Source organism: Carica papaya, chromosome 9, assembly GCF_054855325.1.
Source record: "Carica papaya isolate Zhongbai chromosome 9, ASM5485532v1, whole genome shotgun sequence".
Lineage (NCBI taxonomy): Eukaryota > Viridiplantae > Streptophyta > Magnoliopsida > Brassicales > Caricaceae > Carica > Carica papaya.
The window spans coordinates 32112980-32139120 of NC_142317.1; the positions used below are offsets into that span (position 1 = coordinate 32112980).

General features: G+C 34.6%; 3 protein-coding genes across 3 annotated transcripts; 2 read left to right on the forward strand and 1 right to left on the reverse strand.

The window, feature by feature from the left end:
• The first annotated feature begins 493 nt into the window (after positions 1-493).
• LOC110819682 (HIPL1 protein-like) lies at positions 494-10235 on the forward strand. Its single transcript, XM_022048957.2, has 7 exons — positions 494-1681; positions 1777-1934; positions 3570-4355; positions 4427-4646; positions 4821-4999; positions 9136-9377; positions 9685-10235. The coding sequence occupies exons 1-7, from the start codon at positions 1588-1590 to the stop codon at positions 10088-10090; spliced, it is 2085 nt and encodes a 694-aa protein (XP_021904649.2). The 5' UTR covers positions 494-1587; the 3' UTR covers positions 10091-10235.
• Positions 10236-13076: 2841 nt separating this feature from the next.
• Positions 13077-23465, forward strand: LOC110819673 (DDT domain superfamily). Its single transcript, XM_022048949.2, has 12 exons — positions 13077-13870; positions 14001-14111; positions 15278-15364; positions 15461-15498; positions 15581-15662; positions 18193-18299; positions 18405-18561; positions 21009-21101; positions 21284-21407; positions 21754-21796; positions 21898-22083; positions 22177-23465. Exons 1-12 carry the CDS (start codon positions 13466-13468, stop codon positions 22925-22927), a joined length of 2184 nt encoding a protein of 727 aa, XP_021904641.1. The 5' UTR covers positions 13077-13465; the 3' UTR covers positions 22928-23465.
• A 69-nt stretch (positions 23466-23534) lies between these two features.
• Positions 23535-25291, reverse strand: LOC110819675 (AAA-ATPase At3g28580-like). The gene has a single exon (XM_022048950.2). The coding sequence runs from the start codon at positions 25186-25188 to the stop codon at positions 23668-23670; it is 1521 nt and encodes a 506-aa protein (XP_021904642.2). The 5' UTR covers positions 25189-25291; the 3' UTR covers positions 23535-23667.
• Between the last annotated feature and the right edge of the window lie 850 nt (positions 25292-26141).

The following is a 26141-nucleotide window of genomic DNA, read 5'->3' on the forward strand; positions in this document are numbered from 1 at the left end:
AAGAGCTTCATATATTTTCATAGTAATCACACAATTCTAATTTGAACTTTACTTTTCTTTATTGATAATGATCGTATATTTTCTATAAGTGAAGTTTTTGTTAGTCCGTTAGATATATTTTTTTTTACAATGACGAGTTTGCAATATAAGAGGGTAATAGGGAAAAAGTTTTAGTATTCTAATGCTATAATTTACAAAATTTTAAAAGTTTTTAAATAAATGAAAATATTTTAATATATATTTTACACCATATACTAATAAATAATAATTAATGAATGAGAAAAAAAAAAAGAGAATACCATAATGTCAGAAATAAATATGTGACTTAAAATCTTGTATTTACTAGAAAATTTCACATATAATACATTTAATCATTAATAATAAAAAAGGGATGCCATAAAAATTTAAATATATAAACTTTCAATTTATTTGTTTGACGTTAATATAACATATATATATACATAGATTTCTACTCCTCACCTTGTCTTCTTCACAAGTTGAATGCAAAAACAAAGCCAAGAGCTTTTTTACTTTCAAGAAATTGTTCTGTAGAAACAAAAAAAGGAAAAGCCGAAGAAGCTTTTTCTTCATTTTCCATCTCCAAATTCAACTCAGGGCAGCTCCATTTCCACCACTTCAAATAAATATAAGCATGACTTTCCCCACCTGTTATTATATATTTTATCCATTGCACGAGATAACATTTTCTATCATTGATGACGGCCATGTGGGGGAAACCTTTTTGTTTCATCTCTTAACAGTTTTTATATATTTTTTAATTCCAGTTCTCATCTACCATCATCATATCTTCGTCTTCTTCTTTTGGTTTTTGATGTCATCAGTGGCGTACTCCTCCTCTTTCCTCCTTTTAAGAAGTTCTTTTTTTTAGTTGGGTTCTGTTCATGTTTAGGTTATTTATTTGTCTATCATAATGCTTTCTGGCCTTTGTCTTTAAGCGTTAAATTAAATGGTCAATCTGCAGAGCAATCAATGTGAGGACAGTACACATCAAATCAACCAAGATTTGTCCAACTTGGGTCTTTTGACAAACGAGCGGATGTTTTTCTTTTCTTCTCACCCACCTCATTTTAGATTAAGAAAACAGGTAAAGTCAACTGCGTAGCCTGTCCAGTTACTGACCCCAGTCTTTGATATAAAGGTCCTGCGGTGATGTTCAATCATGGAGCTTGATAGAGGAAATGTCAAAAGCTCGTGAGAGAGAGAGAGAGAGAGAGAGAGAGAGAGAGAGAGAGAGAGAGAGAGCTGAAAGGATGATACGTCTAGAAGCCAAGTTAGAAAGTTGATACTGAGAAAAAAAGGGAGGGGCTGAGGGGGTTGAAATTGATGTAAAAAGATTAAAAAATTCTACCAGGAAAGAGAAAGGTTTGAATATGATTTTTTTTTTCCTAAGCTGAGTTATAGAGAGAGAAAGAGTCGAAGAAAGAGCACTTAGTAATGGGAAGCCAATTATTTGTTAATGATCTTATTTTTATCCCCGGGTCAACTACATAGTTATGCTCTTGGGATAGATATAAGGAAGATCTTCTTGACATTTTGTGGCAATCTGTTTTCCACCGCCTAGTTGGTATGATGAGGAGTATCCTAGCCATTGTCTTCCTGGTTTCTAATTTGCTTCTTCTTCCTGTTCCTTCCTTCTCACATCCTTTATGTACTGATTCAAGTGAGTTCAATTCTGGCTATATTGGTTTACTGTTAATAATAATAACTCCATTTATCAGTTACCTTTGTTTCTGTTTCTGATTTGATTGGTTGCAGGGGCACCCTTTTCCCTGAATACAACTCTGGAGTTTTGCCCTTACGATGGGAAGACATGCTGCAACTCTACAGAAGATGTGCAATTGGAAAATCAATTTCAAGCAATGAACATCTCTGATCGTGCCTGTGCTTCTCTTGTGAAATCACTCCTTTGTGCTGTAAGATATTTTCACCTCTCCCATAGTTTATGAAACATATGTTTATTCCTATTTCAAAATCCAAATCCTGCCTTGGTTTTTAAGCATTAACGCCTGTTTATCTAAGCATGTGAGAAGTGGGCATAGAAACCACTGTATCTTAACTGATTGACCTCACTGGCATTTTGAACAACATCTGGCTGTTGTAAACTAATTTAAATTCTGTATTCCATTATTTTTCTTACAACGCAAGGCATGCATAGTTATATTCTTGTATACGTATTGGATAGATATGGTTTATTTGTTGGTTATGCTTTTAATTCTGGTGGTTTAATCTTTGTATATTAGATTCCCAGGTTAGCTGGATAAGCTGTTCGTAGTAGTGTTGTTTCCTTGTTGCCTTTAAGAAAAATTCACCCTTTTCTATTGTGATACTTGATCATAAATTGTTTGTTAACATCATCCAATAAATCCAAGGTTCAAGAACATTTCCAAAATAACTCATTTGTTCAGCTGGGTTGTTTGCCTGTGCTACTGTTTACTTGGTTTGATTACTTACGTGTCTCACAACAAAAAATCTTGAATCTACTTTTTTGTTTTCTTCAATCCTATCAGCATGTATTGGGGGTGATAAGAAACAATTTAGAGATTGATAGTTTTCTTTTTTTTTTCCTTGCGATCAAACAAATTTTAAGTTACTTCCAAATAAGCAATGTCTATGTTCACTCAGGTTTTAGGAGATGGTTGGCTATAAAAGAAGTTTAGATTATATAGTAATAACTAAATATTTAGGCTTCATTTCATAAATTCAAATATTTTCTAAATTTTGTCTTTCAAAATCGTATATGTTTATACGAAAAAGTGGTGGTTGAAAATAAGGACAATAATGGAAAATGATTTTGAAAATGTCCTGAATTTGGAACGATTGGAAAGCTCTTACAGTGCACTAAAGAAACCAGTTCTTATTTATAATAGAGTACCTCCTTACTTGTTTTATATATAAGCATATATGAATTTAGAAAATGAAAGCTAGGAAACATTTTAGTGGAATAAATAGAGCAATATTATCTGGTGAGTAAGTATCAAATGAAGTTCAAATTTTCAGTTTGATAGGAAAAGGGAAATGATATCAACTGAAGCACACCTTGAGGGTATATGTTTAAAGCTTGATTTGTAGTCTATTCTCTCAGAGTGGGAATCAAACTGCAGTTGATAGCCAGCTTACTATGCGTTAAAAATATATGAACAGATTATATAAATTTCTATTCCTGTAAACCAACTACTATATTTACCATTTTTATTAAAAAAACTACCATATTCACCAACCTCAACATATGAAATGTGCCAAATGATGTCTCTTGGCCTTTTTATTCCAAATGTTGATAAAATTAGGTGATGCCATTTCTTTGTATTTAATATCCTTTCTCAGATGTTTCATTTTCATTAAAGAACTTTAGATTTTACTTTCAAGGCAGAAATCTTCATCTTTTCCCCCCTGCATTAAGCACATAAAATGATCGCATGGGGAGCTTCCTTTTTGGTGGTTTGTGTTATTTTTTTTTCTTTTATTATTATGGAAAAAGTCCTTGTCTTTAAAAGAAAAATTATGAAAATAGTCCTAGGATTGTGCTTATTTATTTGTTATTGCGGTTACAGAGATGTGATCCATTTTCAGCAGAGCTATTTAGAGTTGATTCTGGTTCCCAGATGGTTCCATTACTCTGCAACTCCACCATCTCAAGAGAATTATCTGAGCCCACAGATTTCTGCTCTGTGGTATGGGATACATGTCAAAATGTGTCAATCTTCAATTCCCCATTTGCACCCTTGTTACAAGGTCAGGCTGGAGTTCCAGTCAATTCCACCATGACCAAACTGACTGACTTCTGGCAGTCCAAAACTGACTTTTGCCATGCATTTGGTGGCGGATCTACTAATGAATCCTTATGCTTTGATGGTGAGCCTGTCAAACTAAATGGCACTCAGCCACCTAGTCCCCCACATGGCTTGTGCCTTGAGAAAATTGGAAATGGATCTTATCTCAATATGGTTGCTCACCCTGATGGTTCCAACCGTGCATTCTTCTCTAACCAACAGGGTAACATTTGGTTGGCAACTATACCAGAACAGGGATCAGGTGAAGTGATGGGCCTGGATGAATCCAACCCATTTGTAGATCTAACAGATGAAGTGCATTTTGATACTCTATTTGGGATGATGGGTATGGCATTTCATCCAAACTTCACACAAAATGGTCGATTCTTTGCTTCATTCAACTGTGATAAGGTTCAGTGGCCAGGGTGTACTGGAAGGTGTTCATGTAATTCAGATGTAGATTGTGACCCTTCAAAATTAGGTTCAGAAAATGGTGCTCAGCCATGCCAATTTCAAAGTGTAATTGCAGAATATACAGCCAATGGTACCGCATCCGAGCCTTCCTTGGTACACATCCATACACACAAAACTTCTTGTTGCTATTCTAGTTCAATGGTCTAAATCAGTATCTCTTGCAGGCAAAAAGTGCCAAACCATCAGAAGTGAGAAGAATTTTTACTATGGGGCTTCCATTTACATCTCATCATGCTGGACAGATACTTTTTGGTCCTTCAGATGGATATTTGTACTTCATGATGGGAGATGGTGGCGGTAGAGGTGGCGATCCACTCAATTTTTCCCAAAACAAGAAATCATTACTTGGAAAGATCATGCGGCTAGATATCGACAATATACCAAGTGAGTACCAGCATGTGGTTGTTGGTTTCTGCAGTTATCAGCATATTTTTTCCATATATTTTATGAACATAATGTGCTACCAAGTGCATATTTTCCTGCTCATGAGTGTCATTCACCTGCTTTGTTGTGACAGTTGCTGTGTCTTTCCACTGACTGGTAGCCATGTATTGATAGGTGCCACGGAAATTGACAGACTTGGTTTATGGGGAAACTACTCTATTCCGAAAGACAATCCATTTAATGAAGATGCTGAATTGCTACCTGAAATTTGGGCACTAGGATTAAGAAATCCTTGGCGATGCAGCTTTGATTTAGAAAGACCCTCCTACTTCATGTGTGCAGATGTTGGACAGGTTTAAAATCAGTTTCTCTTTTTTCAGTTAACATATTATAAATATTCAACTTATCTTGTTTACTGACAAATTTAGTCCATTCTATGGTATTAGAATTAGGGCCATTTACGTGTGATAAAAAACTTTTTTTTTTTTCTGAGATAGAAAGTAGAAAAATATATTAGAGTAGGTACCAAGGGGGTGTCACCCATGTAGAAAAGATGATAAAGAACTCTTTTTTTTTTTTGAACAAGTCGTTGATAATTACCTCTATCAACTGCAACATCTTGTGGCAGATCACTCAGCTTATGGTTGAACTCTATGGGCGTGTCAACTGGCTTACATCCTAGTTTACCTATATCCTTTAGGAGAACAATCACACACTTCTGTTGAGATATAGAAATCCTTTACTGAGAGTGTGCCACTTCTATGCCAAAAAAGTACTTCAATTTACCAAGATCTTTGATCTCAATTTTTCTCCAAACATCTCTTTGACTTTTCAATTCCTTTCATATCATCTTCAGTTACTATTATGTCATCCATATAAAGCAAATAATGTTGTAACTTCCCCTGAAGCTGAATGTCTCGTGTACAAGGTATGATCGCCTTGACTCTGTCTGAATCCAAGACTTAGCTTGACTTTGGTGAACCTTCCAAACCAAGCTCACGAAGATTGTTTGAGTCCATATAATGTCTTTTTCAACTTGGATGCTACTCCTTCTTCATTTATAGCACCGAATCCTGGAGGAACTTTCATATAGATTTTTCTTCAAGATTGTCATGTAAGAAGTCATTTTTGACATCAAATTGCTGCAATCTCCATCCAAATTTGGCTACTAATGACAATAACACCCTTACCATGTTATTTACAACTAGAGCAAATGTCTTAAGATAATCTAGGTCATGAGTCTGTGTATAACTTTTGGTAACCAATTTCGCCTTATACATCTACACTCAACTATTCTTTTTTTTCCTTACGGCAATTTCACCAAATCCTATGGCTTGTTTGTTATTGAGCCTTCATCCTCCTTCCCCCCCTCCACTTCTCATGGCATTCCTCAAATTCTCATCTCTTAGTGTCTTGGATAGTGTTTTAGGAGTAGCAGTGCTATTAAGGCTGGTAAGAAAGGCCCTATGATTATAGGATAGCTTCTTATAGGACATGAAAAGGTAAAAGGGGTGTTAGGTGAAAGTCCTAGTTCCTTTTCTAAAGGCTACGGGGATTTCATGATCATTTTCTTTTCGGATATATGGAATATTAGAATTGGGAGAAGTGGTTGGAGTACTTAGCTCAACAGTAAAAGGTTTTGGCCACACCAGTTGAGAGAATGGTCATTTCTTTCTTGAATGAACCTTAGCAAAATACTCGAGATGAGTGTGGTTTACTTTCTGGCTATGGGGGTGGAAGATAGATCACTTTCTGCTGAAACTGTAGGGATTACATAATTGGACTGGACCAAATTTACGGATGGGACAGACTTGGACTGGACAGGAATGGATGAGGATGGCTTAGGCACAGTTAACCCAAGAAGGACAAGATTTTGTATCCATATCTTTCATGAATGGCATCTTCTCCTCAAGATAAGGATTGTGAAAATATTGGTTGTCCTCAATGAAAGTGATAGTGGCCGACATGAATTTTCATGTGAGAGGATGATAGCACTTATAACTCTTTTGAATAGATAAGTAATCAACAAGTACACATTTGAAAGCTTTTGGATCAAGCTTACCCCTATGTAGAGAATGGACATGAACAAATGCAACAAAAAGAAATATTTTTGGAACAAGATTTTTAGGAACATTGAAATTGGGGTAGAACTTCACAAAAACTTGTGTGCAACTCTGAAAACCAAGCATCCCCATGGGAAGTCTATTTATGACGTGAACTGCAGTTAACATGGCTTCTCCCCAATTTTTTTTGGAACTTGTTTTTGGAAAAGAAAGGCTTGGATAACTTGCAAAAAACATGGATATTTTTTCGTTCTACTATTCCATTTTATCAAGAAGTGCTAATATAAGATAACTCCTGAATGATATCGTGTTCTTCAAAGAATGGACAGAGGGTTTGACTGAAATGATCCTTGACATTGTCAAATCGGAAACATCTAAATCCCACTCCAAATTATATCGTGATCATATTGAAATACTTTTCAAACACAAGACTCACATCCGATTTATTTTTTAAAAGAAAAATCCACATCATATGAGTGCAATTCTCAATAAACCAATGAGTCCCAGAAATTTAGGTACAGTAGAATACTCCCAAATGTTTCTATAAATAAGAGTAAATAGAATAAATGTTCTTTTATTGCTTATTGGAAAAACAGAAAGTTTGAGCTTAGTGAGTTCACACACGTTACTATAATGACCAATGAAGGAAACAAAATTTTTAGAAAATTAAATGACAGATTATGAAGACTAAGATAATGAAGCCAGATCTTATCTTTATTGGATTTAAATGACTCGGTAAGGAATAACAAAGTGAACTGGTCCCCAACTCTGCATTGTTCACTTGGTTCTTCAAATAGTAGAGGCCATCTCTCTTCTAGCACGTACAATCATCTTCCTTATACCCTATTCCAGCAATACAAAATGAGAGGGATAAAAAATATCCCACTGCAATTAGCATGTATGATCACTTTTTGGATAGACACAAGGACCATGACCAATTTCGGGCCATGGATGACATTTTCCAGTGTAAGTGGATTACTAATAAAAATATCTCCTTGACCGGCAACAATAGTGACAGAACCATCAGCTTTAGACGATCTTCTTATTACTATGACAGGGTGTGTACGAGATAAATTTTATGGAGGAAAAGATCGTGTAAGAAGGATATGATATACCTGAAAAAGCTAGATTACAAGTACTTGCTGAAGATGAATGCTTTTCTAGTGACCCCAAGAAGTTCTTCAATCTCTCAATCTCATTTCTGTTGAATTCAAGTGGTATATCTGAGTTGTTGTTATCTTTGGTTGACTGCACTCTGACCATATGAGCTTGAACCTGTCCTCTTCCTTGTCCGCTCCTCCGTGTTCCATTTTTATTTGTTCCATTTTTATTTGGGATTTGTGGCCTTCCGTGAAGCTTTAAATACTTATCTTTTGTATGACCATTGGTGCACTCAAAATTGTATCTGTTAAAAGGTTGTGACTAACCTGGCTGCTTACTTTCTCCAGTGGATGATTACTCTAACACAGTACTCTTTCCTTATGTGAAAGGCCCATGACCACCCTTACATCTCTTATCAAAATTAGACTCTGATAGTACTTGATGTAAGACAAGTATAATTTGAAAAACCAACTTATTAGAAGTTAGGGACAAAAATAGAGAATCAGAGAAAATTATGTGAGAAATAGAGGAATAACTGAGACTTAGAAATAAGGGGATTAAGGTAATATTATTGAGAGCAATATACTACATAGATAGGTAGAAAAAACATGAATCACAGGAAAGAACAAAGAAGAGATAAAACGCAGAATAAAACCCTTGCGAAAATTCTCAGTTCAACATTATTTGCAGTTCTCTAGGTTAGTAGCTTTCAAGTACGCATAAATTACAACCTTAATTACCACAACTACTACTATCTTAAATAGAAAAATTTTCCAATTTAAGATCTAACGATGCAGCACGTGAGAATTAAAATTTTCTCATGTGGCTAGAACTCGAGGATTTTTGTCCTCTGCTTTGCACCAATATAGGTATTTTTTGGTAGGCTTTGTAGGTATTATTTGATAGACTTTCTTGGTAGCAATTAGTATAACATTGACACAGTAAAAAAGGTACTGTTCTGTACTTTGTTCGGTGCACAAAAAACAGTACTAATAATATGCACTATTTAGGTTACCAAAGTTTGTCTTAAGCTTTAGGAAGTGCAAGTTTTTTCTGGTACAGCATATAATCTGTTGAATACTAAGTTTTAAAACTACAACATAATAGTGGCTAGTACTAAGGTAACTTGTATTATACCAGCTAAACAAAAACTACTTTGGTTCTCGCTTATTGTTCTGTCTGTGTTCAGTTAGTAGCTTGATTTTTCAATTTAGATGCATTTTGTAAGCATAATAAATTTCTGGGTTTCAATATGGTAAAGAACGATTTTATCAGTTTGTGGATTTTGAACATGATAAGCACTTTTTATCATCATGATATAACAGGACCTATATGAAGAAGTGGATATCATAACCAAGGGTGGAAATTATGGCTGGCGTGTTTACGAGGGTCCTTCCGAGTTCCTTCCTCAATCATCACCTGGAGGAAACACATCTGCAAACTCCATTAACCCAATTTTTCCAGTCATGGGATACAACCATTCTGAAGTAAACAAAAAGGAAGGATCTGCTTCAATCACCGGAGGCTATTTCTACCGGTCAATGACAGATCCATGTACATATGGAATGTAAGTGAAATTTGTTTGTTCTGTTCCTATAATGAGCATAGCCATGGTACCTGTTGCACAAAAGTGACAAGGAAACAGATGGATGCCTATAAGTAGAAGAGGCTGAGTCTTTTCGGAGTAATGAAATTATCTTGCAGGTAGATCATCTGAGTATGATTACATGGAGCAATGAGGAAATATATACACATTAAAAAGAAAGAGAAGAGTAAAAAAAATTGTACAAAATAGAGCAGTTGTTCTAGGAATGACCATCGCAAACTCTTCAATGCAGTCACATCTAGCTAAGTTGCCCCCTTTGTTTTGGCAGGTACTTGTATGCAGATCTGTATGCTGGTGCTATGTGGACAGGCATTGAGAACCCAGAAAACAGTGGCAACTTTTCCTCCCATAGAATTGCTTTTAGTTGTGCAGATGACTCTCCTATTAGCTGCAGCTCTGTTCCGGGAAGTGCTCTTCCAGCTCTGGGATATATTTTCTCATTTGGTGAAGACAACAGGAAGGATATTTTTATACTAGCTAGCAGTGGAGTTTATAGAGTTGTTCGTCCAAGTCGATGCAACTTCACATGCTCAAAGGAAAATGCCACGGCTATTTCAACTCCAAGTCCTGCAGCTTCACCTCCTTCACATGCGAGCCGATTGATGAATAGCCCATATAAAATTGTGACAATCCTGTTGTTTTCTCTGCCATTGCTTATGTTTGGTTTTCTTTAGAATGTGATTGTTTTCTCTAGGAGTGTTTCCATGAATGAGAAACTTCCCTTGTATTATTGGAAAAAGAACTGTAACTCTTATGACAAACACTAGTTTTTCAACATCTTTGTATTTATTTGCTTATAGAATTGAATTTCTTCCAGTATTTACGCAGCTCTTCCAGCAAGGAACATGTCACAATTTTTACACCTGCACGGACCCAGAACAATTCTGGCTAATCAACAGGATCTTATCAATTTAGAGCCTGAATACGAGCGAGCAAGAGATTATTTTAGCTATGATCATGAGTCAAACTCAAAACATCGAGTGAAAAATGTTTCAGAGAAAGTATTGTTACTGTCTCCACTTGGGATTTCTATTATCCATTTATGTAATTGTTATAATACTTCTCTCAGTGTTTGCCATCTCATTTTGCATTACATGTAGAAAAATCTATCTTGTCCAAAATTACTATTAAGATAATTTTCTGTTTTTATGGTAATATAATCTTGAGTAGGTAGCATCATATAGAAGTTCTTATTTTGATCTAGTTTTCTTATTAGATTAATCGGTATTAATAAAGAATTGTTAACGATGAACAAAGTTAACTTCGATATATCTTATGAATGTATAATTAGGCAATTAATCTAATATGCTCATAACCTATACATATAGAATTATATTAAAACACGTTATCGAAAAATAGAGATTCGGAAGTTTAAAACCGCTATAATAATTCGAATTTTTTTTCAATAATTCTAAATAGTTAAAAATTCATTAATTTTTATCTAAGTTCTATAATTTTCATACCAACAAAAAATTTATAATATATAATTTATAATTATAGTTTTAGTGTCCAAATTTGACCAACAAAATCATAAAATGATTTAAAATTTTACTGTTACGCAGTTTATAGTTTTATGCAATCATTAGATCTTTAAAAATTTGTAACATCTTCAATTTTTATCAAAATTACGTAATTTTAAGGTAAGAAAAGTTATGAAATATAGATTATAAATAAAATAGTTTGATGGCTATAAATTGATCAGAAAAACTAAAAAATATGATCGAGACATTAATATTGTACTCAATTTTTTTATAAAAAAATTACATCTTCTTAGATTCTAATTCAAAAATTCACTTTATATTTTTAGAAAGTTTAAAATATATAAATCATAAATAATTATTTCTTTTTTTAACATATACTCAAGCTTTTCTTTTTAACTTCTACATTTAAATATCATGCAATGAAATCCTAATTTATGTTTTACAAAAGTTACCTTTTTTATTGCAAACCTATTCTTCTTCTTCTCATTTCTTTTTTTTTTTTTCTTTTCCCTTTTTTAGAATTCTAAAGTCTTTGATTTAAAATTGAAACAGTAACGACGTGATGCGAATATTTAGATTTAATATTTTTATATATATATTTTTAAATCTATTGTCGATACTAAATAGTAGTAAAAAATTTATATTCATTTTTTATGATATTACGCATGAATCATATATATCATGATGAATTTTTCAGAAAAAAAATTACGTATTCCATTATAGAATATGATAAGTGAGATTTCGAGTAAATATTTACGTAATCTTCTCTTATTCAAAGAAATGATTCATTAGTAGCTCGACTTCTTTTTCTTTTTCATAAGCATACCTTACATAATGTATAATAATAACAGTATTATTAGGAGCTACTTTAGCTCTTGCTCAAATAGAAGAAATATTTATGTCTTTTTTTTTATATTTTTATTTAATATATTTCTTTCGAGTCTTTTTCTATATCTATATTAAAATAGAATTGATGATAAAAGTTATATATATATATATAATATTAAAATAATAATCTATAAAATAAAATTTTTATTTTTTTTTTATTCTGGACCGTAAGAGTTATTTGTTTCGATCTCTATTCTTCTACCCGTAATAGGTTCGTATGTCATTATTAAATGATACAAATTTTGGATAAGAATCTATAACGCATTAAAATATTTTTACTGAAGATTTTTTTTTTACTCTGAGAGCATTTAGGGTTTTTTTCTCAAATAATGTTGTATCTCACACTGGGTAAATCTTATATAATTTATTTTTTTTTCATAATTATAAAAATATTTAGCAACTTATAGTAACTTACAAATAATCTATTAAGATATATGTGCTTTCTTTTTTAGTTCATAATGAAATAGTAACTACTCATTTTTGTGAGATGAGTATTGTAATAATACATATTCTCTATAACTTAGTTAAGGTGTGAGGAAATTATCTCATGCCCAACTATGTGCTCTCACCCTTTCTATAAGGAAAATGAGGCATTTAATGAATACAAATTTAGATAAAGCCAATACAATATAGTAATTAGTTTATAATTAATGAATTACTATTTATTAATAATTTAGTAAACAATATATTTTAATAAAAAACATAACATATTAGAATTACACCAAAAAAAAAAATATATATATATATATAAAATAATAATAATAATAATAACAAATAAAATCAATTATATTGCACCTCAACTTCTATAATTATGGTATTCAATATTTTGACAAAAAAATTATATTTTTTCAACTTAAATAATTAATGGTAAAAATAAAAGTTAAAATTGTGAAATCAAAAGTAATAATAATAAGAAAGTTGGAGATAAGAATAAGAAATGAAATACAAAAATAAATATACTCAATGTTGGTATTTGAAATATATGTATATATATACATATATATATAACATTTGATCACATTATGCATAATTAATTGATTTAACAATTAAGCACCAATTAAACAATTCTAAATATAAAAAAAAAAAAGCACCAATATATTAATTTTACTATTTTCTTTTCTTTTTATTATTCCTTAAATTTTTTTTTTTATATGAACTCCAAGTTCTTCTTTTTGTGTGTGTGTGTGTGTGTGTATATATATATATAATAAATGTATTTATATATATATATATAAATTAAAATTAACAACATAAAAAATTAAGCAAATAACAGAAGGAAAAAAGAAAAGAAAAAAAAAAAAAATCCCCAACTTTTCTTCTTCATTCTCCTGCTCTCTTTCTCCCTCCTTTGCCCTTGTTCCGCTTTCCCCCTCTTTCTCTCTCATTGTTCCCTGTTTCCACTCAACACAGACCCTAACAACATACACAGCATAGATATACATATATATATATACAGAATAACACATCATATATGTGAAATCAATGATGGTTTGGACCTTTGGTTTTCTTCTTTGGCTGCTTCCTTCCTTCTTTCTTACTGTACCTTTTCTTGCTTCTCTCTCTGAAGCCAATAATCCCTTTACTTTGATTCTTCTCTGTTTCTCTTCAATGCAAACCCCTAAGACCTCTTACATGTAATCCTACCTTAAGCTGCCCTAAACCCTCTCGATCTCCTTAATCATGTCCTTAGATTCCTCCCCTCAGATCGTCCCCGACCGATCCTCCCCTGACCCGGCTATCTCCCAGAACCACCACTCCCCTGCGCACCAGAACGACAACGAAGCTGCAGCAACTGCGAAACAACCGCCGCTCACCAGGAGTAATCGGCCTTCTCGTGCGTGCACTCTCCGTGCTGCGCAGCGACTTTACGCGCAGCAAGCGGCTGAGCGGAAGCAGAAGCCGGCTAAGAAGGAGCAGCACCAACAGCAGCAGGAAGGGAATGGTGAGTCACCGTTGCACCAGCAGCAATGCAGCGGCAGCAGCAAGATCATTACGCCGCTTGTTGGCCCTCCCGAGCCCTCACAGCTGCCTAGGTGGAGCCTCCGCTCCATGTGGGAATTAGCTTCAATACTTAATTTCTTGCATGTGAGCCTCTTACTTTCTTGTCTAAACTTCTCTTCATTTCCTTCTGATGTTTAAAGAATTTGTTGTTTTCTTTAAGTATTAATAGTGCTTTGTGCTTTTGCTTTTCTGTTTGGGTGCTTTGATATTGTAGATTTTTAGGTCTCAGTTGAACATCTCGGTAGAGTTCTCTGCAGAGGAGTTCGAAACAGCTTTGCTTACGCCCAATGATACTTTAAGTGATATACATATGCCTTTGTTAAAGGTTTGTGTTTTTCTTCCAGGTGCAAATACCTGTATCTTTGTTTCCATTTCTTCTGTATTTGAACGTGTGTTATTTCTTTATTAGAATGATGGTAATGTATGCTTGTGAGAAGCTCCATTTAGTGGAAATTGTGTCCCTTCGTTCCTGCTTCTCCATTGTTTTTTCTTTTCCAATATGTGTGCAAAGTTTATTAGTTTGGTTAGCAATTGCTACCTACTTTTGTTCTGCTGTCATGTAGCAGTCAATATATTTAGGCAATGGCTCGCTTGAGTAATAATTACCTGCTGCTATCATGAGGTGTTTAGAAGCTCTTACGGTTCATGGAGGATGCTTTAGCATTTTGAGAGATTAATTGCAGATAGGATTGAGGTGAAATTTGAATGGTTTCGCATGATGCCACTTGATGAGGGGCTTGGCTTGCTGGTTGTTTCTTGGTTTTGAAATTATGCATTATCTGACTCTGGGCATTTAAACAAATTCTCGTTTTACTATACCATGAATAGAATGATGCAATTAACTTAAAATAATTTGGAAGAAATTAGCAAGGGCATGCAACAAATAATTCTCTTGGAATATGACAGACATGCATGTTCCATTTGCGTTTTATTAGTTATACAGCTTATATCAATCCTACAGCATCATGATAGATTGTCCAACAAATCCAAGTCGTGGTACTGTATCTTTGGGATACTTCATTTTTTTTTTACAAACCCTGCTACCCTATTGCTGCTGTTCAATGCAATAGCTGCTATTCTAGTGTCTAATATGTGAAAACTTTTCCTATAGACTACAGAATGGCAAAGTTTATTCCCCAGATATGAATGCTTGATTTGTGCTTGTATAAGTGTGGAACTATAACAATGCTCTTTGTTACAAATGTTAAAAGGTTGGACGGTTCTGTTTTTGGATTGTCTTCCTCTAACGTTTCCCTTGCTTTCAAAACCCGTAACTCCCTCTTTAATCTTCTTGTTTGTGTTGGTAATATTCAATCTCCTTCAAGGATACCTCAAATGGATCAAACAGCTAGAACACTGTCTACTTTTGAGTTAAATGCATCAGGAAGCTATTAATGATCATGTTGGTTGAAGATCCAGCATAAATTGACAGTTTATGCTTGCTGCAACAGCTGGTGCTGAGCATTTAATGTTTACTTTTTCCTTTTGCAGGCAATCCCTCCCATCACCCGTATGGCTCTTACACGGGATACCTGGATTACCGTCTTGTGCAGAAAATTAAGAGACTGGTGGCATTGGGTAACTTGATTTCTATACAACTTTTAACTGATGTTTGAAATCTTGAATCATAGACAATTAATTTTGCAATGCTTACTTGATGTTGGTATTTGACAGGTCGCGGAGGGAGACCTTCCCATTGTTGCTTCACATGGGTAGGTGGCTATGCATCTCTTGAATAGTTCAGTAGCTGATGCTTTTGGTGTTTCTAATGACTTATTCATGTTACTTTTTTAGAGTGGAGATTGACGTATATAAATCGCTTGATCCTGGAGTCCGTGTGGTGATTCTGAAAGCACTATGCGATATTCGTGTTGAGGTAATATCATCATCAATCAACAATCTTGTCTAGATAATTGTTTCGAGTCATTGGCTTGATCCATGAATGATATTCTCTTTATTTTGGTAGAAAAAGAACTTTTTTCTTACTTTTGATGCTGTTCACTTTTTATCCAAACCTCCATCCATCCATTTTGTTAAACTCAAAGTGCAATATCAAATTCATTAATGAATCAAGCATAATAGATTCTTTATTTAAGCGGATTATCTTTTTGAGGGATCATATTAAAAAGTACCTTGCATTATCCATTTGTATTAATTTTCACCCTGCAGTTCTAATTGTATTAATTTGCACCACGCACTGTGACCTCATAGCAAAGTAGCCCTTCTGTTTAAGAATTCTGTTACTTTTAACCTTTTTGAACCCATGGCACTTTGGGCAAATATAAAATTTGACACGTCTACAAGGTTATTTGTCTCTAAAAATTATTGATAAATTGTTAAAAAATAATAATAAAATTCAGAAATGCATGAAAACTCTAGAGATCCTTTCCCTTCTTGATTCCTGCTTCAAGTTCCAACAGTTTTGCTCTTTAACTCTCATCTTCTTGTTCATTTTCTTCTTCTTGATTATATGAAAGGTAATTTTAGTATTACCCCTTACTATTATTATAAAATCATAAAGGCTAATGCCTAGACACACCATACTAGGCCCCCGATCTCACCCAACAAAGATATCAAAAACAAAAATGTAGCAGTAGGTTAAAACAGAAACAGAAAGTCCTGCAACCATCTGAAGAAAATGCAAACAATGACAGAGCTGTTCATCACTATTATTACCTCTTACTATTGTTAATAAAATCATGAAGCCTAATGCCTAGACACACCAAATAGTCCCCCGATCTCAACCAACAAAGATATCAAAAAACAAAAATGTAGCAGTAGGTTAAAACAGAAACAGAAAGTCCTGCAACCATCTGAAGAAAATGCAAACAATGACAGAGCTGTTCATCACTATTATTACCCCTTACTATTATTAATAAAATCATGAAGCCTAATGCCTAGACACACCAAATAGTCCCCTGATCTCACCCAACAAAGATATCAAAAAACAAAAATGTAGCAGGAGGTTAAAACAGAAACAGAAAGTCCAGCAACCATCTGAAGAAAATGTAAACAATGACAGAGCTGTTCTCACTATTATTACCCCTTACTATTATTAATAAAATCATGAAGGCTAATGCCTAGACACACCAAACTAGCCCCCCGATCTCACCCAACAAAGATATCAAAAAACAAAAATGTAGCAGTAGGTTAAAACAGAAACAGAAAGTCCAGCAACCATCTGAAAAAAATGGAAACAATGACATCAGTCAAAACCTAATCCAGTAAAGAAGCAGCAACTAAGTGAAGAACTTAAGCCAAACATAGACAATAATCCGCAGCAAGACACTCAAACATCAAAGTCTCAGTACAAAAATTCCGAACTCAAACTTCAGTTGACCTGGAAAATAATTGTCATGCTGAAACTGAATCATCTAAAAAGCCGATGGTGGAAGCAGTTACTCAGCATGATAAAAAACTTTTAAAAATAAAAAAGAAATATTAAAATCCTATATCTGCCTTTCTCTTTCCCGATTTCTCCTCCAGATATGTATCAAAGGTTCTCATCCCATCTTTATCTCTTTGTTGTTCTGAATCAATCACTAGAACTATTTTTGTAAGCATCAAAGTCTCCATCACTCAAACTTCCTTTTCACTTTTTTTTTGATTGGCAGCTTCTTTTCCTGACCAATTATAGCAAACAAGGAACCAAATTGTTTATCCATGTCATTCCTTATCTGTAGAGTTTGAACAGAGAGAGTTTGCATGTGTGACAGTCATGGTAGTTGAAGAAGAAGAAGAATAAGGAGCTTGAAGAGAGATATAGAGAGTTTTTGGGTTGTTTTCGAGGAAAGATTTTGAAGAATGAGGGAGTTGAACAATTTGTTTGGCTATGATTTAGGGTTTCAGCTTTTGGCTTTTGACGAAAAAGTTGAAGAAGAGAGAGATACTGGCAAACATAACAAGGGAAGGAGAAATAAGGATGGGATATTTTCAGTGAATTGACTAAAATGCCCCTCAGGCACGTGCATATGTTTTTCACATGTCAGCTCACACGTGTAACACATTTGAGATTCTGTTTGAATAGACAAAATCTTTTGTAGACGGTTAATTGGCAGAAAGCCATTGTGCATATTGCATATTTTCTTTGAGATGTGTTGATGGTTCATGTTACATATTGATACAATTAAAAGTGCATGGTTGAATTCGATACAAATGCGATGCTTCAATGTTTTTGTTTTTATCCCTGTGCAATAAGAAATCTTGAACTACTTAAAAAAAAGTTAAACCTTGAAAGCCTGTCGTGGAGGTCAGACACTTCAAACATTTAACAGGTGGAAAATAAATTTTTTTTTTTTTTTTATTTCAAAAAAAATATTTTCATTTTCCAGAAATTGTTTGGTAGAGCTAGTTAAGAGATCGTTCATTTCTTTAAATGGAAACTGAATCTGGGTGATCTTTTGCAGCAAGAGGACATTCGAAACTACATTGACAACTCACTCAAGCATGGTGTTCAACTTTCGGCATTTCGCAAAGATCGTGTTGGAGGTGATTCACAAGGGATTAATTACTGGTAAGGGTGTTGAGAATTCATATATGTTTGTATTTAGTGTTTCTATTTTTAGAGTTGTTAAGTAGTACCATATTTAACAAGATATCATTTTCTTTCTTGGCATAGGTATGAAGATGATCCAGTTATTGGTCATCGGTTGTATCGGGAAATAAGAAAAGTTGAGGTGAAGAAGGTCAAGACAAAGGGTTCCCAGATCCTTCCTAGTACAACATACTTGTGGGAAACAGTTGCAACTAATTTGGAAGAATTTCAGGATGTTTCTGTAAGTTACTACATCGATCTTTGTTTACTTCTTTCACATGAAATGGTAAATGGGTTTCATTGCTTCTGCATTTAGTCTCTTACTTGAGATTCAGTTTAACTTTCAAAAAGTGGTCTGTAACTACAGAAAGTGGTAGTCTTCGGTTTGACTAAAATCATGGTACCGGACATAACCAAACTGTCCAGTCCTAAGTTTGAGGGTAGAAAAAGTTTATTGGAGCAGCAAAAATTCATGATTTAAGGACAAATTGTTCATTTTGGTTGACAAAACTGTTGCCAAGTTGTTAGGAACTCAATTTCTCAAGTTTTCAAAGTTACCCTCATATATTTCTTCATTTTTTTGAAATACTCGTATATTTCTTCATAGAATAACTATATGTAAAACAATCTCCTAACTCGTTTTTATTTTTATCCTCACCTCCTTTCTTCAAGTCTTGAGAACATATGAATTAAATTTACTTCTATTTTGTGAGCAACTTGTCTATATATAATAGTTTGATATTTTGTCAAAAAATTGACTAAATAAAAAGCTAGTTAAAAATGTTTTTATTATTATTGAGCGGCAAGATCATTCTAATTCAATACTTAATTATGGATAATATTTTTTATGAATAATATCATTTTATTTGGTCCAAAAATCGAAATACGAGATAATGAAAGGATACTGTAATAATTGTCTAATAATTGTATGCCATTTGTTTTTTAAATAACTAATAATTGTATGCCACGTTTTGTGTTTCCACTAATTACCACACATAAAAAGAAGAAATCTGCTTTTCCCAATTCCATAAATATCAAACATTATTTTAGCTTGTCTTGTTCTATGTTGTCCTGTTTAAATCTGTCCTATTTAGTTCTTTTGTTTTACCAAATGCCTACAAAGAGTGGTTCGGAAATTCTTTTTCTATTTTCGAGGAAAGGAGATGGAAAAGAAAGACAAGAATAAAGCCTCTGAAATTCTTTTATCACGGAGTTGTTATTTCTATAAGTAAAAAGGAATCTGGAAAAACATCTCTGAGTAAATATTGAATAGATGTTTTATGTATTCTTTTCCTTTATAATTAGTTATATTTGCTTTAAACCCAAAGAGCTAGGTATGCCCTTTTTGTGAGTGATCATGCATTTACCTTAGTCTACTAAGAGTTGGTTTCAGTCTTCAAGGAGTTATGGAAACTTTATGTGGGTGGAATTGTCACATCTAATTAGAAAAGGATGGGCTGATTTTGTTCCTTGTTGAAAGTTTTCAGGATTTGGAGGGGACTTTCTGGCCTTTTCACATGATAGTTGGTGGGGAGTCCTCCCTCTAAATATCACATTTCTATGCTTTTCAGTAATGCAGATGGAAAAACTTAGTTGGGTTTGTGCTTTCTTTTATGCCCAATGGGCAGGCAGTATGGGGCACTCAATGAACACAGAACACTGTTGACTGGCAGAAAATAAAAGTAAATGAAGTCTGACTTGCTTTTCAAAGAAAGAGTTGGGATGGGTGAGGTGGATGGGATATGTTGGAATCTTCAGGGAAGTGGAACCTTTGATGTCAAATATCTCTAGGGATCCCTAGTTAATGGCTTGAATGTGATAGGTTTGCTGCACTTTCTTTCAAAGACTATATGGAAGAGCAAAGTCCAAATCCTCTCCCCCTTCCCCCCCTCCTCCCAACCAAGAAAAAAAAATTGCATTCTTCTTATTGGAGGTGGCTTGGGACTTACAGTAATAATTGCCACATACTGACTCAATGAACTCACAGATTTGGTATGTGGCGATGTCTTTTGTCGGGCTAAAAAGGGTGGTGGTTGGTTTTGTTTGGAAAAGTTTCTGGGAATGCGTCCCCCACCCCACCTTCTCCCCTCTCCTTTCCATTTCTAGTGAGTTGAGAAAGGAGGAAGTTGAGAGCCTTTGAGGTGCTCTAGACATGCACGGGAGGAATGCTACCAATTGCATATTGCATTGGGATCATGGAGATGTTTCTGTGAAGCTTTAGCTCCTGCCTTCTGGTCAAATGTTTGCAACCTATAGATAAAAGGATCAACGTTAGACCTTAATAGATATTCAGAGATGTAATTTGTTTAGTAACACTGTAGTATGACATATACAGGGAGAACCCATTTGGAGTACCTTCAATGAATATTTGAAATAAGTTGTTTCATTTCTACATTTGAAGAAAAGGTTTAGCAATTTGCTTTAGAATTAGAGGGTCAAACGCTTCTGTAAATGAAGGATTACTATATGGATTCTTAATTTGCTGGCACTCATGTAGTAAACAAATTGCTATTTGGTGTTCTTGTCTTCTGCTTATGAACAAAAAAAATTGGATATGCTCCAGTTAATATTCTATTCGTGCTTGTTGAGCCTTGTATGAGTTATATGCTCATCGACTAATGTATTACAAGTTTTTAGCCTGTCATGTGAAACTTCTAATTTGGAAGATCTTTGCATCCACTGCTCCAGGAAAAGCTTTTTTCGAGTAAAAATAGAACAGAGGCTTCTCTAGGAAAAAAGTTAAAGATTGACATGCTTCCAGAGATTGAAAAGGAACACAAGGTACTAGCTGCAATGTAATCATTTTTATCAAGAAATAATGTCGTTTGATAAATTTTCTTTTTGATATTTCCTTCAATTATCAAGTAACCTATTTGCTTTACCAAAAGAACCTGAATTATTGTTTTCTTGGCAAATGTGCTACTATTTTGAGATATATTATCACTTTATGTTTGTTTGCTCAGAGGAAAGAAAGGTTGTTGAAGAAGCAACACAGACAAGCTCTTCTTCTTGATAACTTCTTGAGTGTGGATGGGCTTGCTCCTGGGCGTTCTCTTCGTGACAGAAAACCAGTCACTTATACTTTTGGTAAGGGCAACAATATTCATAGGCTGGTTCAATGTAGAATACCCTTTTTAACTAAAATGGTAAATTGTATGCCAGTTTATTAACCACTGCATCCAGTTAGAGTATCAGTGGGTTCAATTGTTGATAGAGATAAGGGTACAGTGCCCTCGGTACACAAATATATGTAGACATCTCATGTACTTGCTTATTTCTAGCACAAAACAATCAAGTTTTAAATGTTGAATTAGCATACAACTATAGTGTTCAGCATCTAATTGTTTAGATTCTCGGACAAAATTACTAAACTGGAACCTTGTCTTGGTGGAGGTATGGAAAAATCTGACCTTTATCTCAACTGATATTGCAGATGATTATGATCGATCAATTAATGAGGCTATCAAGATAACCAAGTAAGAGATTTTAGCCATTTAAAATACTTATACCATTCTCTGTTGTCTATTTGAACTTATTATTTGCCACTTTACTATATCGTGGTTTGCTATTTTTTCAGGAAGAAGCCACCATCCCCAGAGCCTATTCACAGAAGAGATTTTGCCAAACCTGAAGCTTCTACGAATGGTAGATGGAGTGGTCCTTCACATGCCTCACCGCATGTTAACATTAATGTCCTCTCTCCTAAATCACCTGATTATGATGATGATGATGGTGAGCCGAAATCTCTATCCTTGGAGCGTAGGTATGATTATATTTATCTACTTTGACATTCTATTTTTTAGCTGGAAACTGGTTATTATGATAATGAACAAAAATTTTCTATAATGACTTGTAGCAACCGGCGAAGACAAAGGCCTCAACGGTATTCGGCTAAGGAATTTGTGGAAGCTGTTTCAGATAATGAAGCAGATTTTGATAGTGATGATGATATAGTTGGAGAAGCAATATATGATGAAGAATATCTGAGGAAACGTAAACAGCAGAGAAAGTTCTCCAGCAGCTCTGAGGGAGACGAAGAGTATCGATGGGATGAAGATAATGCTGAAGAGGAGGAAGAAGAAGAAGAGGAGGAAGATTCATTAAGTATCAGTGAGGACAGTGATGAGCCCCAAAAATTCAAGAAACTGCCCGGTCGTACTCGGAGGGAAACCAAATTGAGGTCTGTTGATGAGCTTCAATCAGGTCTAAGACGCAGTAAAAGGGCCACCAGAAATCGAATTAATTACAGACAATATGATATGTCAGAATCAGAAACAGAGTCTATGAAACCCGAAAAGCATAGTCCATCAGTTGAAGACTCGGATGAAACTGAGAATGCAGAGTATTCAACAGGAAATCAGGAGTCTGATGGTGATGACAATGATGGTCACCAGGAAACAAAGGTTGATCAGCCTGTCAAAGATTACACCGAAATTATAGAAAAAGAGCAAAGCCGGCCTCCTGAGCAATCAAATAGTGCTGGCCAAGATGAAGTTGATGGCATGAGAAAAAGACGTTTTCTTGACCTAAACGAGCTTGCTCCGGTGTCTGGTTTTGATGATGGCCCTAACCCTATAATGAAAAATGACGATACAGATGATTTGTAGCTTTCCTTTTTACTGGAAAGCAACTGCCAGTTTTCTCTTGGGAAAGCTAAGTGTACCGATAGTAAAATTTATAAATTTTGTGGCAAGCCTCTGGAGGAAGCCACGGACAGGGTTCCCCCATGGGTTTATTGGAATATCAACCTTGATGCAATTCATTTAGGAATTGTAGCCGGGGAGCAACAAGATGCAGAGAGTTATATAGATTAGGTTAGTGATTTTTTAGTATGTCTACATTCAAAAGAAACCTATGGTCGGTGGATGGGAATTCATTGGAGTTGTTTAGCTTATCCAATTAATGTACAATAACCTTCAACTGATATTGTAACCTGAAAGTTTGCCTTTAGATGCTCAAGCCCTGTAGTATAATCTTAAATGAGCTGCCTAGCATTTGGGTTGGTTGGGTCTTTTATTAGATTGTTAAAATTAGAAACTATCTTTATTATTGTAACAGAGCCATCCTCCCTCAAAAGGCAACTGATGTTTTCATTCCCTCGACTGAAATTCTTCATACTGAATCTGATTCTCTGCACTTAAATTATGTTGGAACTTGTAGCACTAGTTTTATATTCGTGATTCCCTGAACTTGTCTAGATAACAGGTAGTTTCCTATTTCTGCTGTGCTAAATGGCACTTAAATGTGTACAAACTTCTCTTTCATTTCTACATGACAATAATCCCCTCAGTCTGGCACCAGAAAATTTTCCAGAATAATATCGAAGTAGTCCCATTGCACCAGCGGTTCACATAGACATCTCACTTTCCAGGTTATCCGGAAGCTTCAGGTCTTCCTTGGCAGGGTCATCTGTATTCTTGGAGGCTGCTTCCTCATTCTCTGTTTCCTTGGTGGCAGCATCTTCATTCTCTGCTTTCTTCTTAGCCTCTTCTTCCTTTGCTTCCTTGAGAGCCTGAATCAAATTTGTAAGACATTTCTCTGCATTATCAGATGGTGACTTGGGCATCAGGTTCTCTGCAACATCAACAGGTGTGATCTTGGTCTCCTTCATCAAGACTTGGATAGTCTCAAAAATGGGATGAGCTCCCAATTTGAGGTAGTTCTTGGCCAGTACTTTGAATCCCTCGAAACTGCAGTAGGAAAGCTCGATGTGCTTGTCCATCCTGCCTCTTCGTATCAAGGCTGGATCAAGCTTCTCCACGTAGTTGGTGGTGAAAACAATCAGCCTCTCCCCTCCACAAGCAGACCAGAGTCCGTCTATGAAATTCAGCAATCCTGACAAGGTCACCCTGCTACTGCTTTCGTCCTTTCCTTCTTTCCTTGCAGTCTCTTTATCCAACTTGTCTCTGTCATTCTCCTCTGTCTTCTTCCTCTGGCCTGTAAGATGAAGAGAGCAGTCAATATCTTCAATGACAATGATGGATTTACTGGTTGTCTCTATGAGAAGCTTCCTCAGCTCTGTGTTGTCTTTCACTGCAGTGAGCTCAAGATCATAAACATCATAATTCAGCAAATTAGCCATTGCAGCTATCATGGTGGATTTCCCTGTCCCAGGAGGCCCATAAAGAAGGTAACCTCTCTTCCATGCTTTTCCAATCCTAGAATAGAACTCTTTGCTCTTGCTGAAAGTCACAAGATCTTCAATAATCTCTTGCTTTTTCTGTGGCTCCAGAGCCATTGTATCGAAAGTAGCTGGATGCTCAAACACAATATGACTCCACATGGTTTGCTTGTAGCTAGACCATTTGTATCCAGGACTATTAGTATACAGTTTTCTCTGCCTATTCCTCACTCTTATCTCCTTCCCTTCTTTCACCACATGCTCTAGGTAAGCACCTGTAATTATCTCCCTGTACTTCTTGTGAAATGTAAGTCTGTAGTATCTCTTCTCTTGTTCAGGATAATAAGATACAGACCTTGCTGGGGACATCACTTTGCTTGAAACCCACCAAACTTTGACACCCTCAAACTCATCACTCACTCTCTCATACTCATCCATGCTTAGCACCAAATTGGTGCTATCTTTACCCATCTCTGCCTTGAGTCTTTTCGCAGTCTTTGATGAGTTAACACTCAGGTATGCCTCAACAGCTGCATAAGCTTCAGTTCTCTTGAGTCTCTCTCCAGTGAATTCATGTATGGAGATCTTGATGTAAGGGTAGAAGAAGCTCGTGATTCTGTGTGTATACTTTTCGAAACATCGACGTAGCTCATAGGGGCAATACTGTCTTATCACAGCCCATAAGAACATCAAGCTCACTGTGGTCGAACCCATTTTTGCCCAAATTTCTGTCATTGATCCTGGCATCGTTTTCTTTCTGGTTTTTCTAGCTGAAGAAAGTGAAAAAAAAAAATGGAGAAGAAGAAACAGAGTTGAGGTAGAGAACGAGAAAAGAGGCAATATCTTGACATGTTAGTATCTATAGTTTCTCATGTATATAATTCCAGTCAAGTACATACAAAATTAAATATTAGGAGGTGCAATTATATAATTATTATTATATAAGTCATAGTTTGGGTTGGCACTAAATGTTTTTTTTTTTTTTTTTTGTAATTTAGTTTGTGGGTGGTGATGATTGGTAAAGATTACGTGGAAAGAGGTAGAGAAAGTTGAGAATCGACGCCAAATTAGACACGTGGCATGCAACGAAGAAAGATAAAGCCTATTAAGGTGGGCCAACCAGGACTTCCAAATAATATATTATTTGGTAAAATTTATTATTTTATAAATTTTTTTAGAAATATTTTTAATATATTTGATGGTAATTAAAAAATAAAATATTTATTTATATATGTTCAGATATTATTATTCTATTTTGACTTTAATATAAATATATTTAGTTCTTTAAAACATATTTAAGAATTCAGTAACATATTATGTTACTAAATTATATTGTTCTTTCAATAAGTTTTACTTAAAGATATCACAATAAATTCATATTTGATTTTAAAAAAAATATTTTATATACCATAAAATACAGTTATCTCCTTTTGCAACCAAACTGTTACTAGCTTAGTTTTAAAGGGACACCGGATGAAACCATCATATTTATATTTGATCTCGTACACTCTCGTCATATTTGTACTATCATAGAATGTCTACGTCCATCGAGATTTCCTTTATATACCATAAAATATCTCAATACTAACTTGTCGATATCTTCAATAAAATTTTATCTTATCGTAATATATTTCATTTATTATTATAAGATGATAGTCAAAAATATATTTATTCCATCACGAGAGAGAATTTTGAAGTTA

Bases quoted from the DNA above. Each gene is read 5' to 3' on its own strand.
- LOC110819682 (XM_022048957.2), top strand. From the start codon at position 1,588: ATGATGAGGAGTATCCTAGCCATTGTCTTCCTGGTTTCTAATTTGCTT. The intron at 4,356-4,426 runs GTACACATCCAT...TATCTCTTGCAG, and splicing joins CCGCATCCGAGCCTTCCTTG to GCAAAAAGTGCCAAACCATC. The intron at 9,378-9,684 runs GTAAGTGAAATT...TTGTTTTGGCAG, and splicing joins GATCCATGTACATATGGAAT to GTACTTGTATGCAGATCTGT.
- LOC110819675 (XM_022048950.2), bottom strand. From the start codon at position 25,188: ATGCCAGGATCAATGACAGAAATTTGGGCAAAAATGGGTTCGACCACA.
- LOC110819673 (XM_022048949.2), top strand. From the start codon at position 13,466: ATGTCCTTAGATTCCTCCCCTCAGATCGTCCCCGACCGATCCTCCCCT. The intron at 15,365-15,460 runs GTAACTTGATTT...GGTATTTGACAG, and splicing joins TAAGAGACTGGTGGCATTGG to GTCGCGGAGGGAGACCTTCC. The intron at 18,562-21,008 runs GTAAGTTACTAC...CCACTGCTCCAG, and splicing joins AAGAATTTCAGGATGTTTCT to GAAAAGCTTTTTTCGAGTAA.